The sequence below is a fragment of the Xenopus laevis genome, chromosome 1L (genome assembly GCF_017654675.1).
Source record: "Xenopus laevis strain J_2021 chromosome 1L, Xenopus_laevis_v10.1, whole genome shotgun sequence".
Lineage (NCBI taxonomy): Eukaryota > Metazoa > Chordata > Amphibia > Anura > Pipidae > Xenopus > Xenopus laevis.
The window spans coordinates 182,084,561-182,111,273 of NC_054371.1; the positions used below are offsets into that span (position 1 = coordinate 182,084,561).

Sequence of the window (26,713 nt, forward strand, 5' to 3'; positions counted from 1 at the left end):
GCCGGCACCTGGACCATGCGGCCTTGGGGGGGGGGGTGCTTCTTGAAATCCAGCCCTGCATATCTCCCCACCAGGTTTTCCTATACAGTAAGTTCAAAAACCATTTCTATGGCATTGATGAACGATTTTACTTCGACCGCAGGATACCCAAATTCGATGAAAAAAACTTTGACTTCGATATACCCTTGATAAATCTGCCCCCAAGAGAATGGGCTCAACGTGTATTGATGTTTTCAGCTGAAGCCTATGCGCTTACCTTTATAGCCGAAGAATCCTTTTGGTTTTTTGTCTTCAGATGGAATGACTGTTCCAATGAAGAAGTCTCCAATTGCCAAGAGCAAAATGATTAACAGAACAATTTGTGCCTGTTGGGGTTAAACATATATATATTTATATAAAGGTTTATGTAAAATGTATAGAAAAACTTTAACAGCAAGGGCCATGCCATCACAATTTCTGCAATCTGGCAGACTTTTGAAACCAACTGATATCAGAGGGGCACCCATACACATTTAATGCCCTTTATCTAAAAGGGAATAAGGGGAATTTGTACTTCCTACTAAGCATGTGTTTTTTGCTACAAATCTAATAACATCACTTTTCTGGTTATAGAAAAGCATGTTTGTATGCCCCTATATTGGAACATAGATGTCAGCTCACATGTGGAAAAATGCAATAGTGGAAACATAACTCTCTAATAAGATTAGAGCTCAGGCCATGACAGTGCCCTAGTTAAGAGATATCACATGTCTAACACTGATCAAATTAAAAAGAAATTAAACTTACTCTAATCTGGTTTGCACATCTTAATTACATTGCAAACACTAAGCAGCAAGATCACTCAGCAGCACTGCCCTACTTACATTATTTTCTGCCTATTGTTTTTAATTTAGAATCCATATTATCCTAGTTTGTTTGAAAGTTAGACTATGTTCTCTGACCTCACCTCCCCCTTTCTTTAAAAAACAGGGCAATTTGTTCAGAGCTCCCTATCTACCTTCAAAGAAACCTCTCCCTTATCTAAGCAACAGCCTTTGAGCACAGTATTACCAGTGGCTTCTTAGCTCCTTTGAGACCACAATTGAAAGGATGTACTAAAGTGTAACTGGTTTCGTAATCTTGTTTAGTCGCATAAATATTTTCTAAAAGTATTTTAGTATTATTTAGATTTTACATAAGTATGCATATTGTTGAAAAAGGGGAGTATACTTAATGATTTTCTAGCTTACATTTTTTGTAATAGTTTAAAGGGATCATAATTCTGGCGCTCCATGAAGTGAGTGTCAGAAGTGCAGCTCAGCCCTGTCCTTAAAGGGATACTGTCATGGGAAAAATTTTTTTTTTTAAAATTAAGTTAATAGTGCTGCTCCAGCAGAATTCTGCACTGAAATCCATTTTTCAAAAGAGCAAACAGATTTTTTTAAATTCAATTTTGAAATGTGACATGGGGCTAGACATATTGTAAATTTCCCAGCTGCCCCAAGTCATGTGACTTGTGCTCTGATAAACTTCAATCACTCTTTACTGCTGTACTGCAAGTTAGAGTGATATCACCCCCCTCCCTTTTTCCCCCCAGCAGCCAAACAAAAGAACAAAGGGAAGGTAACCAGATAGCAGCTCCCTAACACAAGATAACAGCTGCCTGGTAGATCTAAGAACAACACTCAATAGTAAAAACCCATGTCCCACTGAGACACATTCAGTTACATTGAGAAGGAAAAACAGCAGCCTGCCAGAAAGCATTTCTCTCCTAAAGTACAGGCACAAGTCACATGACCAGGGGAAGCTGGGAAATTGACAAAATGTCTAGCCCCATGTCAGATTTCAAAATTAAATATAAAAAAATCTGTTTGCTCTTTTGAGAAATGGATTTCAGTGCAGAATTCTGCTGGAGTAGCACTGTTAACTAATGCGTTTTGAAAAAAACATGTTTTCCGATGACAGGATCCCTTTAACTACTGCTCCAGGGCAAGCATAAGGCAGGGCGCCCATGCGGACTACACCTCTTGCCCCTCCGTAACTTGTACCTCTAAATGATATGCAAAGTATAGGGCAGGTAGAAGATGGGAAGGTTAACCCCCAATGTGCCTTCACCTGCCCCTCCTGAATTGTGTGATTCTTCAAGCAAAGAACACACAAAGCATTGACTTTGTTGCTGTCAGCGTTTTTTGCATGCTGAGAGAAGTGGATTTGCTTCCTGCTCCAGATAGGGTTGCCACCTGGCCTGGCCAGTAAAAATGATGGTTGATCCCAATGTTATTTATAGGGAAAAAAGATAAATATATAGGAAAGCCGGTATTTTTTTTCCAGAAAAGATGGCAAGCCTAGCTCCAGCTCTGTTGATCTGCATAGCTTCTGCTTGTAAGCAGGCACCTGCAGGTGAAAGCTGCACTTTTCAGTGCAGACCAACAAATCTGGGACATGGAACGAATCTGCTTCTCTCAGCTTGTCAAAAAAACACAGGCTGAGAGCAGTGGCCCTAACACAGGCAGCACTCTTTTGCTATTTTGGACAATAGTGCAAAAAATAAATAAATTAAAAAAAGGCAGATTGCTCTTTTTTTTGCACTTTGCACACTCCATTGAGCATTGTAAATGAACCCTGTGGAGAATATGCTTAACAGATCTTAGTTGAAAGTTGTTTCTTAGTTGCAAGTGAAGGCAAAATCTGCTCATCTCTCTCTGTTCTCTGGTACAACTGTAACAATGTAGCAGGTCATTTTTTCTTCAACTCAGTTAATCAGCCAGAATCTGCTACATTGTTTCAGTAGTCAGTCAGTAAAGAATATTAATAGCCAGACAGATACTGGAAAGTTGCTTGCAATCAGCAAAATAGCTTTTGGTAGGATGTTCCCTTATGTATGTGAATTTATCAGCACAACTCCAAGAACTTAAATATTTAGTATTCAATAAGGACCTTTTCCCTTTATTTCCAATTTTCTTTTTTTTGCAGTTATGGTAGAGTGCTGGAGCCAGAGAGCGGATCTGGCTGATGTCAGTAAGGAATGAGCCTAAACAGCACTGCTATTATAAAAACAAAGAGCTAGTTTAAACTGAATAAACAATACTCTGTAATTCTTGTAGCAATATCCTAAGCACCTAATTATGCAATGCGAGTCATGGTTATGCATATTTACCTATTGTCTGTCTGGACAAAGACATATTTCCTATATTATGGACTAGTTCACGCTTGATGCTATCTTATTTTCTGAGGCCTCTGTGTAATTTACCTTTGCTTCCCACTCCATTCCTGCTACAGATATTCCAAGCAACAACACAACTGTGATTGCACCAATAATTCGTATGTCATTAACTTCATCCACCATAAGAGCACCATTTTCCTATGGAGAGAAAAATCAAAATGTTAGCATATCCAAACAGTTCTTTAACCCCATCCCTGTTAGAGAAAAACAATCATTGTTTATAATGCCTGGTTTCTTCTTCAGACACAAAAGAGTTAACTTTAAACCAGTTTTAAGAAAGCATTATTTCCCACAGCTGCAGAAAAGCCTTGTGTTTATCAAAATTCATGTTTTTTCTGTATTTGTAGATGGAAGTATATGTGGGTGTCGGCGTAAAAAATAAATACATAAACTGCACAAAACAAAGAGGTTAAAATGTCATTCAACTCGTTGCTTCAGGTATATTTAACAGATGTTTGTAAGAAGACCCAATTAAGACCTATTACGGGCAAGAAGCCACTAGCTGGAATATATGAGATCAGCTGCTTGCAGCTTTCAGAATCTTCATCTTTTTACCTTAGGTATTGAGTTTTGTATAAAGAGATGTCATCAGCATAGATACCATGAGGCTGATTGTACAACAATTTAAAAAAATGTCAAAATGTAGTGGGAGGGTACTGGTAAAAACATATACAGATATTTAAAAAAATGACATATAAAAATATTTTTTTCCAAAGCTACATAATATAAAGTAGATGGGAATAGAATAGAAATAAAATAAGGACTGCTTGTGGTAGTGCCGCACTACAGCATATTGCATCTAAAGAGTGTTTCACTGTCTAGAGAAGACAGACCAAACAAAGGCAGGGCACAATAGGAGACATATATGTCAGCATTTACTGATGCCAGAAGGTCCCTCCAAATAGGCCCACCCACAGTTTATGGTGGTGGACTAATTAATCCTCCACGTTGACACAATTCTAGGTTGATTTCTCTGCATACAGTCTTTATATTCTGTCTATTTAAGTTGTATAATGACTGTGATGCAGGGTCCAGTCCTTTTTCCATCTGGGATATTTAAACAGAAAAACTGAAATTGCTTCTGAAAAACATATTCCTGCACCTACCTTAAGTAGTTCCACAACAGTCTCTGCAAAACCCACCACATACATTGCCACTGCTACAGCATTTGCAAAAGCAAATATCAGTCCAATTGCTCCACCAAATTCTGGACCGAGACTGCGAGATATCAAGTAGTATGCACCCCCTAATCAAACAAAAAGAAGTTGTTAATTTATAACAGACAAACGAATACTAACATAATTCCACTACAGAAGACAAACGGACGTTAAATCCCTATATATTTTTGCCTAAAATAAGATTAATAGCCAATTAAAAAGATAGTGACAGATAAAATTGTGTGTGAAATGCACCATCTAAAACCCGTCGAGGTCATGTAAGAGTCAGTGGCAGAGGTTCCTTGAACCATTTGAAGATGCCAATAGCCTTCATGATGCTCACGTTTTTCTTCGGAGGGTTTTGTTCCGAAAATTAGAATAATTCTAGCAACTCGATTAATGAGTTTTCTGGTTCCAGAAATCGAACTTGCAGAATTAACTTTTTTCCATTCGAGTTTTTATTTAAATAAGAAACCATTTGAGTGGTGAGTTCATTTGAGGTATAAAAAAAACTAACATTTCACCAGTGGCCAATTGAAAGCATAGTATAAACCTGGCCAACTATATACTGTATCTATCTATATCTGGCTAAGCCCAGACCAGTACAAGTGTGGTGGCATTGCCTATTCAGGAGTCAGACGTAGTCAAGTGGGCAGTTAATATCAGCCTATGCATGGCTAGATACAAGCAGTTATATGGTGATGGTTTTGTATACCCCCACAATGGTTCAACCTTTAACTATTGCCATAACTCAAATTTAAGCCATTGATACACAGACACCATGCAATTACAATAAAGCCCCATGGCTTTGGAAACAAATATATATACTTAGCATTACTAAGTGAAATTGTAGTTAAAGAAAAAAACAAGTGAAAGCAGAAAGATGTTATCCAAGGAAACAGACGTTTTGTGACTGCAACCATTTATATAATAAAAAAATATTTTGCTACTGCTTCACTAGATATTTATTGCACTTTTGTTACCAGGTTGGCTTAAAGGAGAAGGAAAGGTTAAAACTAAGTAAGCTTCATCAGAAAGGACTATATAAATACATCAGTAAACCCTCAAAGTAGTGATGCTCTGAGTTCTCAGACTTCCTGTTTCCATCTTAAACCTCCAGGACTTGGGCTTGAGCATGCTCAATTTGCTCCACTCTCCCCCTCCCTTCTCACCTCCCTGCAGTGTCGGACTGGCCCGGCGGGACACCGGGAAAAAACCCGGTGGGCCCCGACCCTCGTGGGCCCCCGCCGGGCCAGACCACCTCTAATATTATAAAAACTTTGAAAAAGTTTCCGGCGATGCGCATCGCGTCGCCGCTTGCGCATGCGCATTGCCGCTTGCTCAACGAGAAGCGCTGCTCGCGCATGCGCATAGCGGCGGTCGAGCGGCGCAGTAGGGGGGCGGGGGGCCCTGGACCAGCAGTCCCGGTGGGCCCTGGGCCCCCCAGTCCGACCCTGCCTCCCTGCTGTAATCTGAGCCTAGAGCTAAAGACTCAGACAGGAAGTGATGTCACGCCAAGCTTATATGCGGCTTCTAGAACGGTTTACTCAGGTATGGTAAAGCATTCTACAGAATAAATATAGTGGTCAAGCTTGCACTATTGTGGTTAATCTATTGGCAATAAACTGCCTTGGTAGCTTTCTTTCTCCTTTAAGTAAGCTATTTATTCAGACAAGAATGGTCACTTTATATATAAAAAAAAAAAAAACAGCAACAAAAAGTATATACCCCTAATGGAATGTGATCAACAAGATAAACTATATATTTGTTCTGTACAGGGAACTCTTTGGGGTCTTTAATTTACTTAATTTATCGTATGGCTGTCTCAAGATATTTTGTTTACCCAGTTCTATGGATGAAGAATTATTTTCTAGGAGTAGAATATACAAATACTATATTTTGTGGATATAGATATAGTTCATAAATTTATTGATGTATTTCCTAAATAAATGAAAAATTGCATGGATCCAAAACATATTTTAAGTTGTATCCTATGTATGTATGTATTTTGCCTCTTAAATAGAAATGTTGCTGTGTCACAGTAGAGTTCATGCAGAAGTCAATGGGAGTTGTCCTAAACAAAATTCAAGCCATTTTTTTTTTAATTCGAGATTTTCTAGTCTTCCAAGTTTTTTTGAGCTTGTAAACTCACAAATTCGAGGTTTTCAAGTTATTTTCCACAATTGTATTTAATCATGGTTTTTGTATTTGTATTTCTTAAATAATTAAATTCACAAAGGTGAGTGTAGTCAAGTTTCAGACCTAATTTATCTGCAGGTTAGTGTTCATTAAAGAACCAACAAAATCCAAACAACCACCAGAGAAACAGGGAAAATAGAATTTTTTTTTAACCCTGTTATCTCCAAGCTAACCAGTTCAGATGAATCATGCCAAAAGGTATATAGAAGAAAAAGTATTTTAAAACATAACTTTTAATAAAAGTAAGTTAAAAACACACGCACCCACCAAAACAATGCCATATGAGACTCCATTGTAAGTATATGGAAGTTCGGGACCCTGTCCCTAAAACAACACACAATTAAAAGCCATGCATAGGGTGAATCAGTGGACAATTATTGTAGTCAGCGTTGTAAATTCACGCCACTGAAGTGACGCAAACGTGCGTTTCTACACGAGCGGTAATGGATACCTATTTAAACTGATTTTGGACGCGCACTCGCCACTTATGCCCCTGAAGAAGCCGTGGTACACGGCGAAACGCGTAGGGCGGGTGGCATAGGTGGACAGTGGGCGAATAGCTCCCACTTGTTCCCCACGTAGCTAGGTAGAAATTGGGCTGGGGAATGATTGGAAGGGAGGTGTTGGGAATGGCTACAAATATATGGCTATTACTCTAATCACTACTGTGGTCAGGCGTGAATTTACAACGCTGACTACAATAATTGTCCACTGATTCACCCTATGCTTGGCTTTTAATTGTGTGTTGTTTTAGGGACAGGGTCCCGGACTTCCATATACTTACAATGGAGTCTCATATGGCATTGTTTTGGTGGGTGCGTGTGTTTTTAACTTACTTTTATTAAAAGTTATGTTTTAAAATACTTTTTCTTTTATATACCTTTTGGCATGATTCATCTGAACTGGTTAGCTTGGAGATAACAGGGTTAAAAAAAAATTTCTATTTTCCCTGTTTCTCTGGTGGTTGTTTGGTATTTCTTAAATAAATAAGCAAACATTCAAGTTTTTTTTTTTTAAACTGTGAGTTTATTCAAAGTAGGCCTATTAGAAAACATTAAGATAACTAAAATGTATCGTTATATTTTTATATTGAGCTAAGTGCTTTTGAAAATGCAGGAAGTTTTAGATGATGCTGAAAAGAGCTATTTTTAAGATACAAATATATAATGTATGAAGGAGGTCTGGCAGAATGGCACTCTAAAATTGAAGAAAGATTTTTACCTGGAACCTTTTAAGATGTAATATATTAATAACATCCTATAACACAATGGGCAGTTAAAATACTTTAAATCCTCGTAGTTGGTCAACATATCCAGAATGCAATTTATAAGCACAAAAATTATAAATAAAACAGATAAATGGGAAAATCTACGGTCTATTTTTATGAAATAAATAAATCGATGGTCTATGTCTCCATATGTAGGAGTGCTTCAACTCACACAAATTTAACATGGCAGCTTTCAGGGTGTAATTGAAGACAAGTGTTGTGAATATGTTTTCCATGGAAACATTTGTTCTGTAGAAATTTACTGTTCGTCCTAAAATGTTGCATTGCATCCATGTGCATCAGAAAAGGAAAACCCCCCTTACACAATCCAGATCAGATAAAATGCATTTTTCCTGAATGGAATACACCCTATCCAATCACACTACTGAAGATTGCATTTTAAGAACATTGATGCTCCAAATTAGAAGACCTTGTGGTAACTACAGAAGAGCATGGAGAAAATGCTTGTAACTCACTCAGTTATCCTAGCAGATGTAGCTATAAAACTGCAGCAGTAAATCCGTCACTAAGCATGATGTCATTTTATAGGGCACAACAGTTTGCATTCAATAAGTCTTATTATCCAAGTCAAACAAACAAAGCCTATAAGGTAATAAAATACCTCTAGCAGTTCAAGCAGCTTATGAGAACATAATGGTGTTTATTGGCAATAAACAGCAGCATACAAAAACAAAAATGTTCAACATCCACTCCCTTTAATTGCCAGGTTTATGACTACAAAGGAAAAAGATAATGCTGGTGGCCAGGGATAGTGCGCTGCTTTTCTCATGACTGCTGGGAACTTGGTAAAATACTTCAACAGGCATTTCCCCAAATATATTTACCTCCTCTCACAAATCCATTGGTGGCAATGGCTGAAGTAGACAGTCCTGTTATGGTGGTCACCACAGTAGCCATTGCTATGACTACAACAGTCAACCCTGTTAAATGAACCAGAAAAACAGTTAACCTGATTTAATTACTTAGTAGTAAACCTTTGGGCTAATACAGAGGTTTAATAGATAGATTAGCAGTAAATTCTGACTGGTTACTGTGGGTTACTTTATTACATTCTGTGTTGATGTTGGGAAATTACTCAAACTAGTATAACGGCTCCCTTCCCATCTATAGAATCAGGTACGTGTTTGTAAAAAAAAAAAATACATTTATATGTATGCCTGACAGTTCAGAAAGTTTATGCACCTTTTTCTACATAAGTACAATTGAATGAGCTAATTTCAAAAGTGGTGTGCATTTTTCTTTAAGACAAACTTTGCCTGTATCTAGGAAGAGGCCACTATTTACAGCAAATGTCTGACATTCTCATCATATACAGTGATTTGCCCTCTAGCTGAAGGGTGGAGCTATTAAAATTGTCTCCTATAATCACCTCATTTTCCTACAGTTTCTGTATCAGTAGTGTTCCTACTTATATTCACTTCACAGCAGCAGAGCAATCATTGCAGCTATAAGAGGAATATTAACCTTGTTAATGACACAATATCCAGCTTCTGGCTTTTAATTGATTAGCATTTCTTTCCATTGTTAGTTAATATCTTTATATAGTTTGAAATCATTACATAATTGGCCTCATTTACTGTGAGCAGTGATGCAGGTACTGGAGCCGTAAGCGGTGCCCATTAGCACCAACACACTTAGTACTTGCTCCCCTGTCCATAGTTGGTGCTGCATTTTGTACATTGCACCAGTATGAAAAACCAACACCAGGTTAAAGGCACATCAATGACATATACTGTAGAAAACTGTAGCATAAAGGACTCCCTTTCTGACCCTTGCCTTTTACATGCCAAGTAGGAGTGAAGATGATGCCCACTGGCAATGTCACAATAGACGCAAATATGTGTGCCAATTTAAGAGTACAAAGAGATGCTTCCATCTATGGAAATTGTGTGTAAATCACAGGAATGCAATTTTCTAAAATAAATTCTGCTTTGCTCCTGCATTTTGCATTTTTTACACTTGGATCCTGGTTGTAAATGAGACTCAGTCTGAAGTTTTTAAATGCTGGAATTACTCTGACAACCAAAATCTGAATTATGTTTGGAAAATAGTATGTTCATAGAAGACATTTCAAACTTGGTTATGTTTAATAAATCAGCTGTGGCAATGTGTATGTTAGGCATAGATTGGGACTGCTGTGTAGTGAACTTAATGTGTATACATGCTACAATTGTCTTTTTTGCAAAAGAAATTAACTATGCAAAAATAATTCTGGCATTACAATGTCCAAAAATGAAGCTTTATTTAAATAATATGGCAGTTTCAGGCTAGGGCCTCTCAACCATTGAACAGAAATTTGTCATTGCCTCATACTGGTTAGGTTATATGGCTTAGATTTTATTCTATTCATATCTACTTACTTCAGTTTATGAACAACTATCATCACATTTCCTTTTGGCTGGGATGTTGCAATCTCTGACAGCTACAGTACAACAAGCATTGACTTTGCTTTTTTTTTTTTTTTTTCCTGGCAAAAAGTTCACAATGATGTGAATAGTGAATTTGCCTTCAGTAATGCTATTCTTAGTAATACACTAGTACCCAGAGTTCTTTTTCTATTATTCCTACTCTCATTCTATATGAAATTTATATTATCATTCTGTTCTGTTGCTAGGTTTAATCAAGCAAGCTGGAAAGATTAAAAGCATATAGTACTTGTGCATGTTTTCTACTGCTATCAGCATTGCTTTATCTCACCGTTACTTATTTTATCTATCGCATACAGCATTTATAAACCTGATCTAAACTACTGTCTGGCTCCTTATTGTAAAAACTTCACTTTAGCTATACCCCTGGGCCGGCTGTGGATATTCAAAGTAGACTGCACCTGCAACCACACATTACTTTTGTAAAAGGAAAGAAAAACATCAGCATGTCCTCCATGGCAGCATGGCAAAACTGCTTTCATATTACTACAGCTGGTCTCCATAAAGCAGAAGTAGGTCATTATAGGAGCCAGTCAGTTATCGGGTTTTCTACCTTCTTCATATTGCATTAATATGAGCATTGAAAAGGCCTCATCATATGTTTGTGCTAAATGTTCCATCTGTGCCATGTAAATACTGAATGTTTAAATTATTAAAATAATGCAAATGAACAAACCTACCAATGCCAGCCTGGCCCACAATCCAGGACAACCTGATGAAGAGCATCACGCCCCATATATTTAGCATACATCGGACCTGTAGAATAGAAGTGGAAAAATAAGGAAAAGCATGAAGAAGAACAATACTATGGAATACTCAAACCCATCAGTTGTAACCACTGTCCTTAAAACAACAACAAGTTTTAATTAGGAAGAGTGTAGCTTTGTGGATTTGAACATCACAAAGGATTGAAAACACACGCAAATGTTACTTTTTGTTTTTTAATTTTAAAGAGAACTGCTTATTTCACCCCACTGTATAAGTTTCTTATACGGTCGAGATGACGACCAAGATCTGAACTGAACAGAACCATACCAAATAAATCACCTGGTACAAGCTCAGTAATATCTTGCTCTGGATCAAGCAATTGTTAGGTTGTTGCTTCACTACTTCTCGCACACCCAGATTACTCTAGAGAACTCATAGCAACTAAAAAAAAAAAAGCCAAGGTGCCATATAGATTAAAACATTGCATCATGAATTAACGAATGTAAGGAATGGCTAGGTTAGGATTTACAAAATATACTAAAAAGATATTCATATATTACTGAAGTGCAGGAACTTCCACTAAATTATTAAGCCATTATCTATTTTGCCTGACACATATACTTCATTATGCTGGGCACCCCCCTTGAGTGAATAAAATCACTACGTTTTTTCATCAAGCTAGTGCTCCTTTTTTGCTTGATGATTAGCAATGTCCCCTAAGCTAAGCTGTTTAACAGCTGCCCCAGAGCATACTGAGCATGTGCAGTGTCACGGACACTCCTAACAAAATCCAAAATAGGGAGCTCCTGTGTGAACTTTGAATGCCTGGATCATTAATGTTACAGGGCTGCTGAACTTTAAGACTGGTCCAATACATAAAATATGGAGTTACTAGCCAAATCCATTTTTAAGGTTTAGTTCTCCTTCAGTGTTTTAATGTCCTTATACTTGCAGTATGGTGATTCAAAATTATGGAAAAACTCCTCATCCTTAAAAGCCATGCAGGATAATAGATCCCAAACACATACTCTGATTATAACTATATATTTTTTGTACATATATTTGTTTTTTATCTTTTTATCTGAGTTTTTAAAGACATTTTTTTCCAATTTAGTGAAAAATTAAGTAAAATAGGCCGCAATAGTGAAATACAGAACTGCAGAAAAACAAATTACTTTAGCTGCTATATCAACCTTTTTTGTGCAAATTAATTGAAACAGCAAACTTTTAAAAAGGAAAACACTTTGTGAATAATGGAATAGAATCAGAGTTAAAAGTACTCACCAAAACACCTTTAATCCAACCAAACTTCACTACACCTTTACTATCTGCAACATTAGTGACCGCATCGCCTGTTGGGGTTCCTTCATCGCCATTTGCAAAGCCATCTTCGAAGGGTTCCTAAAAAATGCAGTACCAGAAAACTTTGTTTACTACTAAAGTGCTTTAAAATGTGTGTAGCCACATTTTTTATAATAAATCCGGATTGTAGCAAAATATTTTTAGTCTGTTTCCCTGAAAAACAAACATCACTTTAACTAATATGATACACCAAAAAGATATACCTTCCATAAGGAACTGGCTTGTCCATGGTCTCTATATACTCAGACTTGTGCTACCTTTGGCCAGCTGTGTGCGAGTATATTAGACATTATTAGAAACAACTGTGATCTGTGCTAGCAGTCTGAGCAAGGACAGATTAAAATAATGCCAAAAACATGCAGGCAGGCATTAATGGCTAAATGGCTGTTTATAAAGCCTCGGTGGGGAAACAGCCTAGAACATAAACATAACGCTGGCAAAATTAGGGCAATACACCAGTTTAGCAGTTTCGACCTATACAGCACTTTAAAACTGAAAGAGAAGCGATAAATTAAGAAACTTTCAGAACTTGAAATGTACTACTTTCTATTCCCTGCACACCAAGTAAGTTTGCCACTAAAATTATAGACAGAATCCTGACATCTTCTCCTCAAACCTCTAAGGCCAATATGACGAGTAGCAAAAATATATTAGGGATGTTATTTTAAAAAACTGCTTGGAGGTAAACCAATATGAAGATATTTGGATTATTCTGTCTGTTCAGCATGTGTTTAATATTACAAACACGACCAGAAAAGTACATGGCACAAAACTGTAAAACTAGAAAATGAGCAGTTTTAATTGAAATGGGGAGAGGATTAAGAGGAATTAAAGAAAGGATAGAAATAGTTTCACACGTGTGCATATATTTTTTAATATGCATAAAGAAGATGGCAAACAGTTACTGACTACTGCATTTTTTATGTAACAGCTATAACTTTTTTTTTAATGTTTTTATAAATGTTGCGGCCCTCAAACAAAGTGGCACTTATAGGACAAGGTCCTTATGAGATGTTCAATTTCCAAAAAAAGCATACAGTAAATATATGTTTACATACCATACATTGGCTGAGCCTATACAGTATCCAACTGATCGGCCCAAAGGTTGAACAAATATATATTAGACAAGTGGCCATACATGGTATGTCATCTTTCTACATTAGGGGCCAACGTGAATGTCAGAACGTCTTCACATGTCATTTTACTATACACTGGCCAACATGGTACACCAGCACCTGCCCAATTAACTAACCAATTTTGTTGTATAGAATTTAATCAATACATGTATAAGTTGCTGTAAATAATGTAACAAGATGGTGGCATGAGGCTCCACCCACCAACTTAGCATAAAAGGGTAAACACTAGTCTCGGAACAGGCCGGAAGCTAAAGGCCTGATCAGCAGTTGTTTTTGAATCAACACAATTTATTGATAATATAGAAATATAATGCACAAGAGTTTGAATACCCTGTAAAATATATGCTTATAAAAATGTTGCTAAGTGATTGGTTGAAATCTGTCTCATGACTTGTTAGAACTTGTATTTTAAAAAAGTAATGTACACCCTTGGGAAACCATGACTTGTACAAATGTAGCCTTATGGTTTTAAATGGTCATGGAACTCCTCGGAGGCTTCCACAATACTTATATTTTCACATACACACATTATTTCCTATATATCGGCTTCCCTTTAGGTGAACAGAAAAGAAGAACATAAACGATTAGCAAATATTCCACATGACAGAGAAGTATTGGGATGTTTATGCCAGAGTAATTTTATTTTGGCTGCAGATTCCAGTGCTTATGCCAAACCATTCCAGAAATCCACAGATTCCAAATGGTAAAACATTGCTAACATGCTATTCTCCTTTCTTTTTATTCAAGGAAATTAAATCGATAGCTCTACATGTGAAACTATCTCATCATTTAGCAGAGTGGTAAAACATATTAAACCCTGTAGAACATGAAAAAGCCATTTTCTTTATATTCTTATCAGCGATAATTGAGTTCCATCATGTCCCATCATGTATTAGAGCAGGCAGAGGGTAGAATGACTAGAATAGAAATACAACCCATTTGGAATCACTCAATACCAGACATGGAAAGCTTTTAGCATAAGATTCTATGCCTTCAGTCCATACTACATGTATGTTCTCTAGTAAACAAGATATGGATAAACGGTAAAGTGTAAAAAACTGTTTTTTGTCTCCTCACTTTGGCTTTTCACTTTAACATGCATGCACACCCAGACCACGGAGAAAATCAAATAAAAAGCTGACAGGGTGGTGCTGCTACAGTAGTAGTTTTCAGCAAACAGGAACACTGACCAAGCTCTCAGACAGGAGAATATAGTCAATATAGTCAGCCCTTACCCCATTGATTATACCTTTCCTTCAACGTTAAATAATGGCTAAAACAGAATGAACAATTTGTGATGGTCATCCTTGACCAATTTTCAACCATAGTGTCTGACCATCTGGACATGTATGTCACTGGGCAAGGGAGAGAAAAGGGTACATTGGAAGATGAATATGATAGAAGTTAAAGTTCCTGAGAAGTTCCTCTCAAATCTAGTGTCAAAGCCACCGGCCTGAACAAACGGAACAAAGCTCAAGACTCAAACTATATCAGAAAAAGTAGACTGCAATGGAAACAGGACACACTTGCCATTAATAAAGAAATCTTAAACGTTATGCAACTTTAAGCATTGTTTTATGTCATTGCAGTAGGTCTTGGATCACTTCCTCTCTGTTATTGCATAGATAATGCTCCCTGTGGACAGAAATGAACTCCAGAGCTATTTTCTGTTGTTTTGTGTACATAGAAATGACAAAAAAACCCACAAGGAAACAGCTGGAAGAAATTACTATCAATGTAAACTCTGCTCTAACAACAGTCAAGAGAAATATTCTCAAGACCCATTCAAGTAGTTCCCACTGCTTTTGGGAAAATGTGTCAGTTCTTTTGCATGGGGGAGTGGAAGATGGACATAGAATACTAGAGGAAACCATGTGAACAGAATTAACTTTATCACGAAGAACTTCATACATTTTCTATGCAATATACAGGATGAAAAAAAACATCACCTCTAAGTTACATATGGTTATATCAAAAATAGCATCCTACCATCAACACTCACATTTTGGCATTAACACACATCATACATTAACAAGATTTTTTTCTAGGATAATTTGGGTCTTCATGCCTTAAGTCTACTAGAAATTCATTTAAACATTAAATAAACCCAATAGGCTGGTTTTGCTTCCAATAAGGATTAATCATATCTTAGTTGGGATCAAGTACAAGCTACTGTTTTATTATTATAGAGAAAAAGAAAATAATTTTTAAAAATTTGGAGACAGCCATTCCGTTATTCGGAGCTTTCTGGATATCGGGTTTTCCGGATAAGGGATCAATAGTGCAAGGTCATATAATGCGTAGTTACATTTGACGTAAGACAATGACAGCAAGAGAAGCACCTATGAACAAGAAGAAAGATAAAGTAAAACAATGTAGTGGTAAAAACACCAAAGAAAGAAGCGTGTGGAGGGCTTGCAATCTTTGAATGGCACACACTACTACTTTTTTTATATAAGGTACAATTGGACACAGAGCAATGCCAACCTATAAAAAATAGGCACCTGTAGCTTAATCAGAGCAAACAGTTTTTTTAAGATAATATATGTTTAGTAATAGGAAATAATAGAAAACTTATGCAATAAAGGTTAAAGGGGTTGCTCACCTTTGAGTAAACTTTTAGTATGATGTAGAGCAGTGATAAATAATGAAGACCAATTGAAAAGCTGCTTAGAATTGGCAACATACTAAACGTTAACTTAAAGGTGAACTACCCCTTTAACTATTTGTCTGGATTTGTAACCAAAAGACAGTCAATACATCTAATTACACTTACATGTTAAGCAATCCAAACATATATTTTAGATTAGAGAGCTGTATTCGTTTACCTAAGCAACCATTCTGTACTTTTGGATTAAGCCAGAACCTCTTGGTTCCAGTATGTGCTGGTAAAGTTATATAAAAGGATGCCGGATGCAGAGGTCATCAATTAGGAAGCAGCAATGTCATACAATGAAAATACTAATGCTTCCTATTGCCTGAGGGTTTATGGGTTGGACACCATCCATTACTTATTCCCACAAGGAGCAGTGCATAATGAGCAGAGATAAACAGACTTGAGCATGTTTATGGTCAGCAACATGTACAGGGCAAATTCACTAACCTCCGGAAATTCGCCAGCGACGGCTTTGCTCACAACGCCACACTTCGCCAGGCGAAAATTCGCCAGGACAATGCGAATTCACTAAAATGCGAAGTTGCATCCAGGGCACCGAACGATGGTGAAGTTTCGCTAGCGTTAATTCAGCAAGCAAATCAAAGCTGCGCTAGCGTTAGATAATTTGCATATGGCGGGAAGTTAAATTTCAATGGACGTATATGTTGCAGCAAATCCATTACACTACACAAGCCCAGGGAACCTTAATAAAATAAAATAGAGTTGTTATAATGCCCTACACATGAGCACAGTGTATAGTTTATGTGCCATATGTAGGAAATGTAGGGGGGAAGCCGGATACCCAAAAAAAATTACGGTCTTTTGCAGCCTAAATTTCAACTATTTCTTGAGGAAGTCCTATCTACTCTATTGCACTTCGTCTGGTCTGAGGTGCAGAAGGCAAGTCTGGCGCAAGAGGTAACGTTCAGTAAAATCCGCATCTTAGTGAATTTGCAAAGTAACGTCCATTCGCCAGACCGAAACATTGCCTAGCATAAGACTGTGAAGTAGCGATAGAGTCTATCTCCTTTGCTAGCGAAGTTATGCCAACGACCGTTAGTAAATCGGCAAAGTACCGGTCACTTCGCCCTTCAGTAAATTTGCCCTGTAGAATTTACTACAGTAGTTCTAAAGACGTTTGCCAACTTTGCCAAACCAGTGGCTCTTACCATATAGTCCTAGCAGGCTTAGAAGGAAAAAAACATTTATAAAAAAAACACATATACTAGTACCATAATTTACAGCAAATGCAACCAGACCACTGAAAAAAGGACTGATGAGTTGGGAAACTTACAAAGTAAAGATTTGTACATAGAAAAATGAAAAAGCATGAACACACACATAATAATAAAATAATATTGTTAACCGTGTTTATCAGATTATCCAGGGCAACTGAAGAGACAATAAGCATTTTATATTTTTCAGAGGACTAGATGTAAAATCATGTAAAATTCAGGTAATTATGCATTATATATTGGTGGGACCACAAAAATTATGTAAAAATGATGTGTAAAATGATGGAGAATTTAAAATCAGGGGATGAAAAATTGAGGTTTACCATAGTTTAAGAAACTTAAATACTCTGTATAAACAATGTCAGAAAATACCTCTTGCAATTGCTTTTTGTGCCATAAGGGACTGCTCCAAAATGCTTTACAGGACTCTCAGCACCAGGCTAAGCTTTCAAAACAAAGTATTGTTTTACAGGAATTTGATCAGCTTCTTACTAACAATGCTCTATTAATATCATATGAATTAATGCAATGCTTAGTTCACCAACGTTACAAACAAAAACCAATAGCAGGCCCCTTGTGACTTACAATGTAACCAGTCACAACTGCTGATCACAGGAAAAAGACGCAGATTCAGCTTTGTACACCTGACAGATCATATTCTTCACTCATTCTTTAAAGAATGGAATAACCAGATACTAGCTATTTACAGATGCACTATTATTAGACAAATACTTTGTGACACACTCAATTTCAGGCTGAAAATTAAAACAAAATAATGAACAGAAATGACAGCAGTAAAGACTGCAAATACTTTACAGGATATGTTTTCCAGGTTATGTTTGCAAATTAATTATACAATAATATACGTGTTTGCTCTTCTTGTTATCTGTGCACACAACAGCCCTTTTTCCTCTCAAACACAACATTTTGACCTTCTCTAACCCTTTGTGGAAAAAAAAAATTCAATAAGGATATAGTTACTAATCATGGGCACATGCATTATTGTATTTTTCATTAAGAATTATCTCTTCCCCATGCCTTTTACTTTCACATTAGTCATAACTGTGAAAACGGCCTGACACAGGGAGGCACATTTATTAAAGTTCGAATTGTGAATTCATGCAAGTTTTTTTAGTCAAAATGGGGGGTTATTCATAAAAAAAAAAAAATCTAAAAATTGGATGAATATTTTCAACCCGAAAACTCGAACCAAATGTCAGGAAGGCTACTAACAGCATAAAAATGGTCGATGGACCTCTCCCATTGACTTATACATGAACTCAGCAGGTTTTAGGTGGCGAATAGTTGAATTTGAATTTTTAAAGCGCCAGAGTTTGATAAATCTTGAAATTCAAGTTTAAATTTGAATCGAGTTTGGATTATTCCCGATTCGAATTTGAGAGTTTTGACCATAAAAAAAATTTGAAGTTTCAATTCGACCCTTACATTAAATCTGCCCTTGAAAGTATTAATTTCCTGCTATAATGCTATTAACCAAAAGCTGTAGTGTACATAATGCACACACTCAATGTCTTGCTGCCTCTGTGTTCTCACCACCAGACACCCACATAAGAGGTCATACACTGGTGGCTGTCTGTCTGTCTGACAATATAAGCATCAACTCCAAACCAGACCATTAAAAACCCCAGACATTTCACAAATGAAGATGCAAAAAAAGCCACATCTTTTTTAAAGGGGTTGTTCATAGACATTGGTCATAGACGTCCAGATATAGCCTTATGTCAGACCAACGATCATGCGGTAAAATCTCCTGAACTACCAACCACTCAGATTAACTAAAGTAGTAAAAAGAACAAATCCGACTACATTCTGCCCGTTAATTAAGAAATTGTAGTAAACTTTAAAAAACCAAAAACACAAATAAAGAAAGTCCTTTCCAAACATCATGTTTCACTGTTAAATAGCTTGGATAATATTATTAGACCAATAAAAATGTTATCACAATCTACAACATATTCATTCCTTCTGTATACCAAATAAGCTTAAGGGTCAGGGCACACAGGCAGATTCAGGGAGATTAGTCGCCCCCGCGACAAATCTCCTCTTCTTCGGGGCGACTAATCTCCCTGAATTGCCTACCCTTTCTTCCCACAGGCTAAACTGTAATTTGCCGACGGGACGGCGACTAATCCCTCGAATCTGCCTGTGTGCCCTGACCCTAACTAGGGTAAAAGCTGATCTAAGTATTTATCTCAAACACAATAATTTACCTTGTCAAGTCAAATAAGAGTGTAATCAGAACCTAAACATAAACCTTCACTTTCTAATAATAGCTTGTGGAAGTATTTCTTAATTATGAGATTTTATCGCAAATATCAACAAAGAGGAAGTGGATCTGGCTCCGGGGTTGACACACACACAAACAAAAGATTACTGTAATTGGCTTGATTATAAGAAACACACACTGTTACAATTAAAGCATTGATGTTGGTATGGACTGGGCATCATGTCAGTTACATGTACTGTCAGAGACTGGACCGCAGCAGCATTTATGTGCACATTTACAGGCACGTGCGCAAATGAACACTGCACAAGACCAATGATTATTTTACAAACTTTGTAGAATCTCTATGGTATCTTCCCAGCCTTAAAACCATCCTACAGCAAAATATTTTATCTTATTAGTAGGGATGGGCGAATTTTTTCGCCTTGTTTCGCCGTAAAAAATGACGCCCATAGACTTGCATGGCGTTGTGCGTCAAAAAAAAAAAGAATCACGTCAAAAAAAATTTGCTGCGTGACGACATTTTTTTGATGCTCAGGTACATCAAACATTGCCACTATCATTCTACAATTATAGTGAGAGTGACTGTACACAAACTCATTACTACATATTGCACAAATGAATTTGTTTACTTTGAGCCAAACTGGATGAAAATGGCAGGCATCCCAAATATATGGAACTGTGTGTCTAAAGACAATTTAAATGTACTGTATCTAGACCGTCTTAAGGGCAACGTCACACAGGGTGATTTCAAGCATTCTGTTCTCACAGCTCAGGGACAGGGAACAAAATACTCCCCAGTAGGTATCCATTCACTTCTATGATATGGGTTCCCTCACTTGTCAAGTGATTTGTGCTTGGAAACACTGAATGCTGCTTTTGTAGGCAACAGTCACCTGGCAGACTAGTGCAGTGCCATGCAATTGTTTTAAAGCCTTCTTCCCCTGCTACTACTTTCTAGAGAGACAAAACACTCACCCCTTGTTCCAATGCAATAAAATTGTTTCACAGCCTTGCTAACTGCTAGATCTCACTGGATCTACTGATATTTGGTGTAAGTGTCAGATCTACTGCCCACAAACCTTTATTCTGCCCCTTGTTACCGCACCTTTACCACCATCCAGAACCTTGGATTGTTCCTGCTACCATCATGTCTACAATTTGCCCCTTCTCAATTTATCTACACCTTCTAGCTTTTTGCAACCTGAGGTGAGTGCAGGGCCAGTAGGATGCTCAAGGTTTCTAGCAATCATCTCTTCTGCTCAAAGGCAACGGACATGTAGCAACTATATACAGGTATGGGATCCGTTATCCAGAAAGCTCTGAATTACGGAATGGCCGTCTCCCATAGACTCTGTTTTATCTAAATAATCCAAATTTTTAAAAATATTTTTTTTTGTAATAATAAAGCAGTACCTTGTATTTGATCCAAATTAAGATATAATTAATCCATATTTGAAGAAAAAACTGCCTATTAGGTTTACTTAATGTTTAAATGATTTTCTAGTAGACTTTAGGTATGAAGATCAAAATTAAGGAAAGATCTGTTATCTGGAAAACCCCAGAAATCCAGATAACAGGTCCCATACCTGTACAACAAAAAGATACATATTGCATTATGCTCACTAAAAGTCAGGGGCTGTCAATTTCAGAAACACTCCTCAATACTTCAATAGCTTGTCTATAACTTTTGCAGAAGCATCTTCCCAAATGGCTGCTCATTTTATTCAGATTAAATAGATCTAAAACATATATGCATTTGGATGACTGTTTTGTTTATTTATATAGCATACCTCTACACATATATGATCTTAACAGGCATGTTTCTTACTAATATATATATATATATATATATATATTATATATATATATATATATATATATATATATATATATATATATATATATATATATATATTTGTAAGAATATAAAATTATAAAAAATAGTACAGATAAGAACAATGGTGATGTCATTTCCAGGAAAGGTTTATCACTTAAGGGCTTAGGCACAACAGAAGGAACTGATGAAGGCAGGACATAGCCATGGGAAAGTCAGCCTCCCCACACTGTATCCTCAGTCAGTTTGCTAATAGCCTGAACAGGGAAAGAACATAAAGCTTCACACGGCAGAAATCTGGACAGCTTGTATTGGAATAGGATTGCACAAGTCTATCCACTGCCTTTGAATAACATTAAAGGGATACTGTCATGGGAAAAAAAACATTTCTTAGATCTACCAGACAGCTGTTACCTTGTGTTCGGGAGCTGTTATCTGGTTACCTTCCCATTGTTCTTTTGTTAGGCTGCTGGGGGGGTGATATTACTCCAATTTGCAGTACAGAAGTAAAGAGTGATTGAAGTTTATCAGAGCATAAGTCACATGACTGGGGGCAGCTGGGAAACTGACAATATGTCTAGCCTCATGTTAGATTTCAAAATTAAATAAAACAAAATCTGTTTGCTGTTTTGAAAAATGGATTTTAGTGCAGAATTCTGCCGGAGCAGCACTATTAACTGATGTGTTTTGAAAAAAACATGTTTTCCCATGACAGTATCCCTTTAAGTAGGTTAATGGCCGTTCTCTATGCCAGTTCCAACCATTATTTCACAAGCATAGTTTATTTAACAACATAGTAACTGCAGAGGCAAGGGCGCTGCCAATGACAGCCGTCGGCATGCCACAGTGTCATATACTAATGCATAGGAACATTTGGTTCAAGGATGATGGAATATTAAACACTGGAGCAGACAAGGTAAGCCATTTCTTAAACAAACCATCTGTGTGATTCATAAGCAAGCTACACTATCTACCTGCTGACGCTGAGCAGGACTGATAAATGCAAACATCGTGTTTACATTTGAACAAATGGCAGGGCTTGAAATATCTGTGAAGGTTGAGAAGTACAATGTGAAACTCAAACACCATTAGGTCCATATGTTAGTGCTGCTTCGTTTTTATGTTATACATCTAAAATCATATTCCATCATATAATTTTTGGGCTCATAGATTGAAAATGTAATTTCCTGAACAAGATAAAGTTTATTGGCTATGAAAAAAAGCAAATATTTAGCCTGTGGTAAGTATATTTACATTTTCGGGACAGGCTGAACTGAAGTTAAAGTGGACCCGTCACCCAGACATGAAAATCTGTATAATAAAAGTCCTTTTTAAATTAAACATGAAATCCAATTTCTTTTTTTTAATAAAGCATTCATAGCTGTTGTAAACTCATTTAAAAATATCAGCTGTCAATCAAATATTGCCTACCCCGCCTCTATGCCTAGGCATAGAGGCGGGGCAAGCAATTACTTTCACTTTCCATTCAGCACTTCCTAGATGTCACCGCTCTCCCCACATTCCCCCAGCTCTCTTAACCATTTAATTGTGTAACCAGTGCATGGTGATGGGCATTGGGTCCCTGTCCCCTGTTGCACAAACAAGATTCTGAGATTATGTAAGGATTGCCTTAATAACAGTGTCCACAAAATGGCTCCTTCCTGGTTGCTATAATTTTGAATTCCCAGACTGATGGAAACAATATTCAAATAATTTACACAGTGTAATTAAAGTTCATTTTGCTTGACTAACATGATAAAATAGGATTTGGAATAATTTTGTTTGGGTGACGGGTCCACTTTAATAACAAATATGAATGACAACAAAAGGTATTGCACTTTTTAATGCTACACCTTCATCAGAAAGAAAATATATTTTAGTAAAACCACAAAAATGTTTGTAAATAATACACTTTCTCACAGGGTGCTGCATCCACCCTGAGGCACAACAGATATGACAAAGATCTGAGCAGTAAAAATATGACCACACTAGCTCTGTAGCACTCCCTCCTTGGCCAGACAACTATAATAGTGATACTGACGCTACTCTTCAGAATATTAATGTACGTAAAAGTTACCTATAGGTCATGTTGATTGCTGTTTGCCGCTGCTTTTGTAAGTTATTGTTAACTGAAGTTCCTAAACTTGACTGTTTTTCCAACCCGACTGGCCATTCTCAAGCTGTCTAAAGCTGGCCATAGATGTAGAGATATAATCGTACTAATCCTCGGGAGATGGGGACATCCGTTTGTTCGTCCGATTTTGCAGGTAAACCTCCATGTCTATGGCCATCTTAATGCTTTCTACAGCTGACAGACCACTGCTGCAGAAATATGGCAGCCCGCGCATAGAGGAACATGAGGGGTCAGATGGGTAATGTAAAAGCATCAGGCAAATATCTTTATGTCAAAATTATAGAGTGCATGCAATAACAATGTTATGATAGATGTTAAACAAGGTTTAATATCCGGTGTCAGTATCGTTTTAAGTCAGTAGTGTAAAACAAACTGGATACAGCAAGTAATTATTAGTGATGTGCATTTGTGTACATGGCTAAATAGGTACAAGCCCAAGTAGGTGTGCAGACTAGGAATGCACCAAATCCAGGATTCGGTTCGGGATTCTACCTTTTTCAGCAGGATTCGGACTAATCTTTCTGCCGTGCCGAACCCTAATTTGCATATGCAAATTAGGTGTGGGGAGGGAAAGCCTTGACTTTTTGTCACAAAACAAGGAAGTCCTTTTTTTCCCTTTGCCTCCATTAATTTGCATATGCAAATTAGGATTTGGTTTGGTATGTGGCCGAATCCAAAATAGTGGATTCGGTGCATCCCTAGTACAGACATTGCAAGGACACAATCTTTATTATTTTAGGCTTGGACTTCAGGGCTGGTCCAACAGCCCTATCAAGTATGTATGTTAAAGCCAAACATCATTTTTGTGCAGCTTTATATGTCCTTTATGATGAATTAACTCCTTTTGATCTTGTTATAAAAAGAGATTGAACTCAACAATAGCGGATTTTTTGTTTATTACCACATACAGGCCACAGGAAAAGATATTCAAGAAACTGTCCTGTGGGGGATCAGATATTAGTACAAGGCACCGTTAACTCTATGGACCAAAGTTACCACTTGCAATTTGTTAATCCAAGGGCTTGGCCAAATATTATAAATGTCCAAATTTATTGAGTCAAAAGTGCTGTAACTGCTGCTTCGTAGCCAGCAAGATTCACCATTATGTCCCTGATAAAACTTGCTTTGTGGATACAAGCAGAATCTGACCATAGACAGGCCCTAGCTATCATTTTCATGTGAAAATTATTGTTAGGGCTCGAAAAGCCACCAGTCGCTCAAACCTGAACAGAAAAAAACCCTGTAAGATTAGCAGAGCAAACCTTAACCCTTTAATGTTAAGATCAGGCAATAATGCTTTGTATATGTAGTGGGGGCCAGGATGTCTCAATTGACAGCCAGGGCAGATTATAAAGATTGGCTGTTTTTATCTAAATCCCAGTCAATTGTCTGACAAACCCACCATACAAGCCTATTGCATCCCAGCCTGAGAGGGGTACCAGTGACCACCCAGCATGTGGTAATTCTAGCCAAGGGCTAGGATTCCAGATCACAGCAATCTGAGATACGTAAGAGACATGGCTATTTTTCCCACACAGCCCAAGCGTCACCAGCCCTTAGGGAAGCAAGAAATTGCACACTGATAAAGAATTCTACAGTTTCAATTCAATTCTACAGTTGCCTCCAATCTGCTCAAGGGCTCTACAGGCTGCTTTGTATGAGATCATTATAATATAACCTGGCCCTTAAACATATGGCATGAGAAATAATCAGTGAAAAACCTGAAAGGTGAACAGCACTGACCAGGGCATCAAAAGTTATGCACAGAGACGTTTACGGCATTTTTGCCAATGATATAAATTATACAGTACTGTTGTGATTTGGGATTTTGTTTGCAGGTACACACATCAGCAATGTGACCAGAGCCTTAAAGGAATTGTTCAGTATTAAAATAAAAACTGGATAGGCTGTGCAAAATAAAAACATGTTTTTAATGTAGTTAGTTATCCAAAATGTAATGTATAAAGGCTGGACTGACAGGATGTCGAACATAATAATCAGAACACTACTTCCTGCTTTGCAGCTCTCTTGGTTTCCACTCATTTTTGGCTAACTAACTATATTTTTTTTATTTGGCACAACCTATCTACAGTATATACCCAGTTTTTATTTTTACACTGAATTGTTCCTTTAAAGTGGTGGTTCACCTTTACGTTAACTTATATTATGTTATAGAATGGCCAATTCTTAGCAATTTTTCAGTTGGTGGTCATTATTTATTCTTCTTAGTTTTGCCTTCTTCTTCTGACTCCAGATTTCAAATGGGGGGCACTGACCCCATCTAACAAATGCTCTGCAAGGCCACGAATGTCATTGCTACTTTTTATTAGTCTTTCTATTCAGACACTCTCCTGTTCATATTCCAATCTCTTATTCAAATCAATGCATGGTTGCTAAGGTAACTTGGATCCTAGCAACCAGATTGCTCACACTGCAAACCGAAGAGCTGTTGAATAAAAAGTTAAATAACAAAAACCACAAATAATAAAAAATTAAAACCAATTGCAAATAGTCTCAGAATATCCCTCTCTACAGCATACTTTAAGTTATCGCAAAGGTGAACAGCCCCTTTAATAGTTTTGTATGTATATTTCTCTACCATATACCGTAAGAGACAGAGGTCCTAGCTTTGAAATGCTTAGCACTCATTCTAAAACGAGAATTCATAGCACAGGTATGGGACCTGTTATCCAGAATGCTAGGGACCTGCGGTTTTCTGGATAACAGATTTTTACATATTTTAAACATTAAATAACTCCAATAAGCTGGTTTTGCTTCCAATAAGGATTAATTCTTAGTTTGGATCAAGTACAAGGTACTGTTTTATTATTACAGAAAAAAAGGAAATCTTTTTTAAAAATTTGGGTTATTTGGATATAATAGAACCTATCGGAGATGGACATTCCATAATTTAGAGCTTTCTGGATAAGGGGTTTCCGGATAACGGATCGATACCTGTACACTGTACTGCATCTCGCAAGCGTTACATTTATAAAACAGAGAGGGGAAACAGCAGAGGAAGTTTTTTAGGTGTTCTCATTCTGAAAACACAACAATGAATGCAGGGACAATAATTTGCATTGTCTGAAAGCAACAGACCTCCTTTCTGGTGGATGTGTGTTTGGAAA

General features: G+C 37.1%; 1 protein-coding gene across 6 annotated transcripts in view; it reads right to left on the bottom strand.

The window, feature by feature from the left end:
- The window catches only part of slc12a2.L (solute carrier family 12 member 2 L homeolog), a 63,297-nt gene that overhangs the window by 30,419 nt on the left and 6,165 nt on the right, over nt 1-26,713 (bottom strand). For all 6 annotated transcript variants that reach the window (XM_018246808.2, XM_041580972.1, XM_018246889.2 and 3 more), the window contains 6 exon segments: nt 12,265-12,381; nt 10,953-11,028; nt 8,671-8,766; nt 4,309-4,448; nt 3,230-3,340; nt 257-365 (listed from right to left, as the gene is read on the bottom strand). In XM_018246808.2, coding sequence (XP_018102297.1) covers nt 257-365; nt 3,230-3,340; nt 4,309-4,448; nt 8,671-8,766; nt 10,953-11,028; nt 12,265-12,381 — 649 coding nt within the window.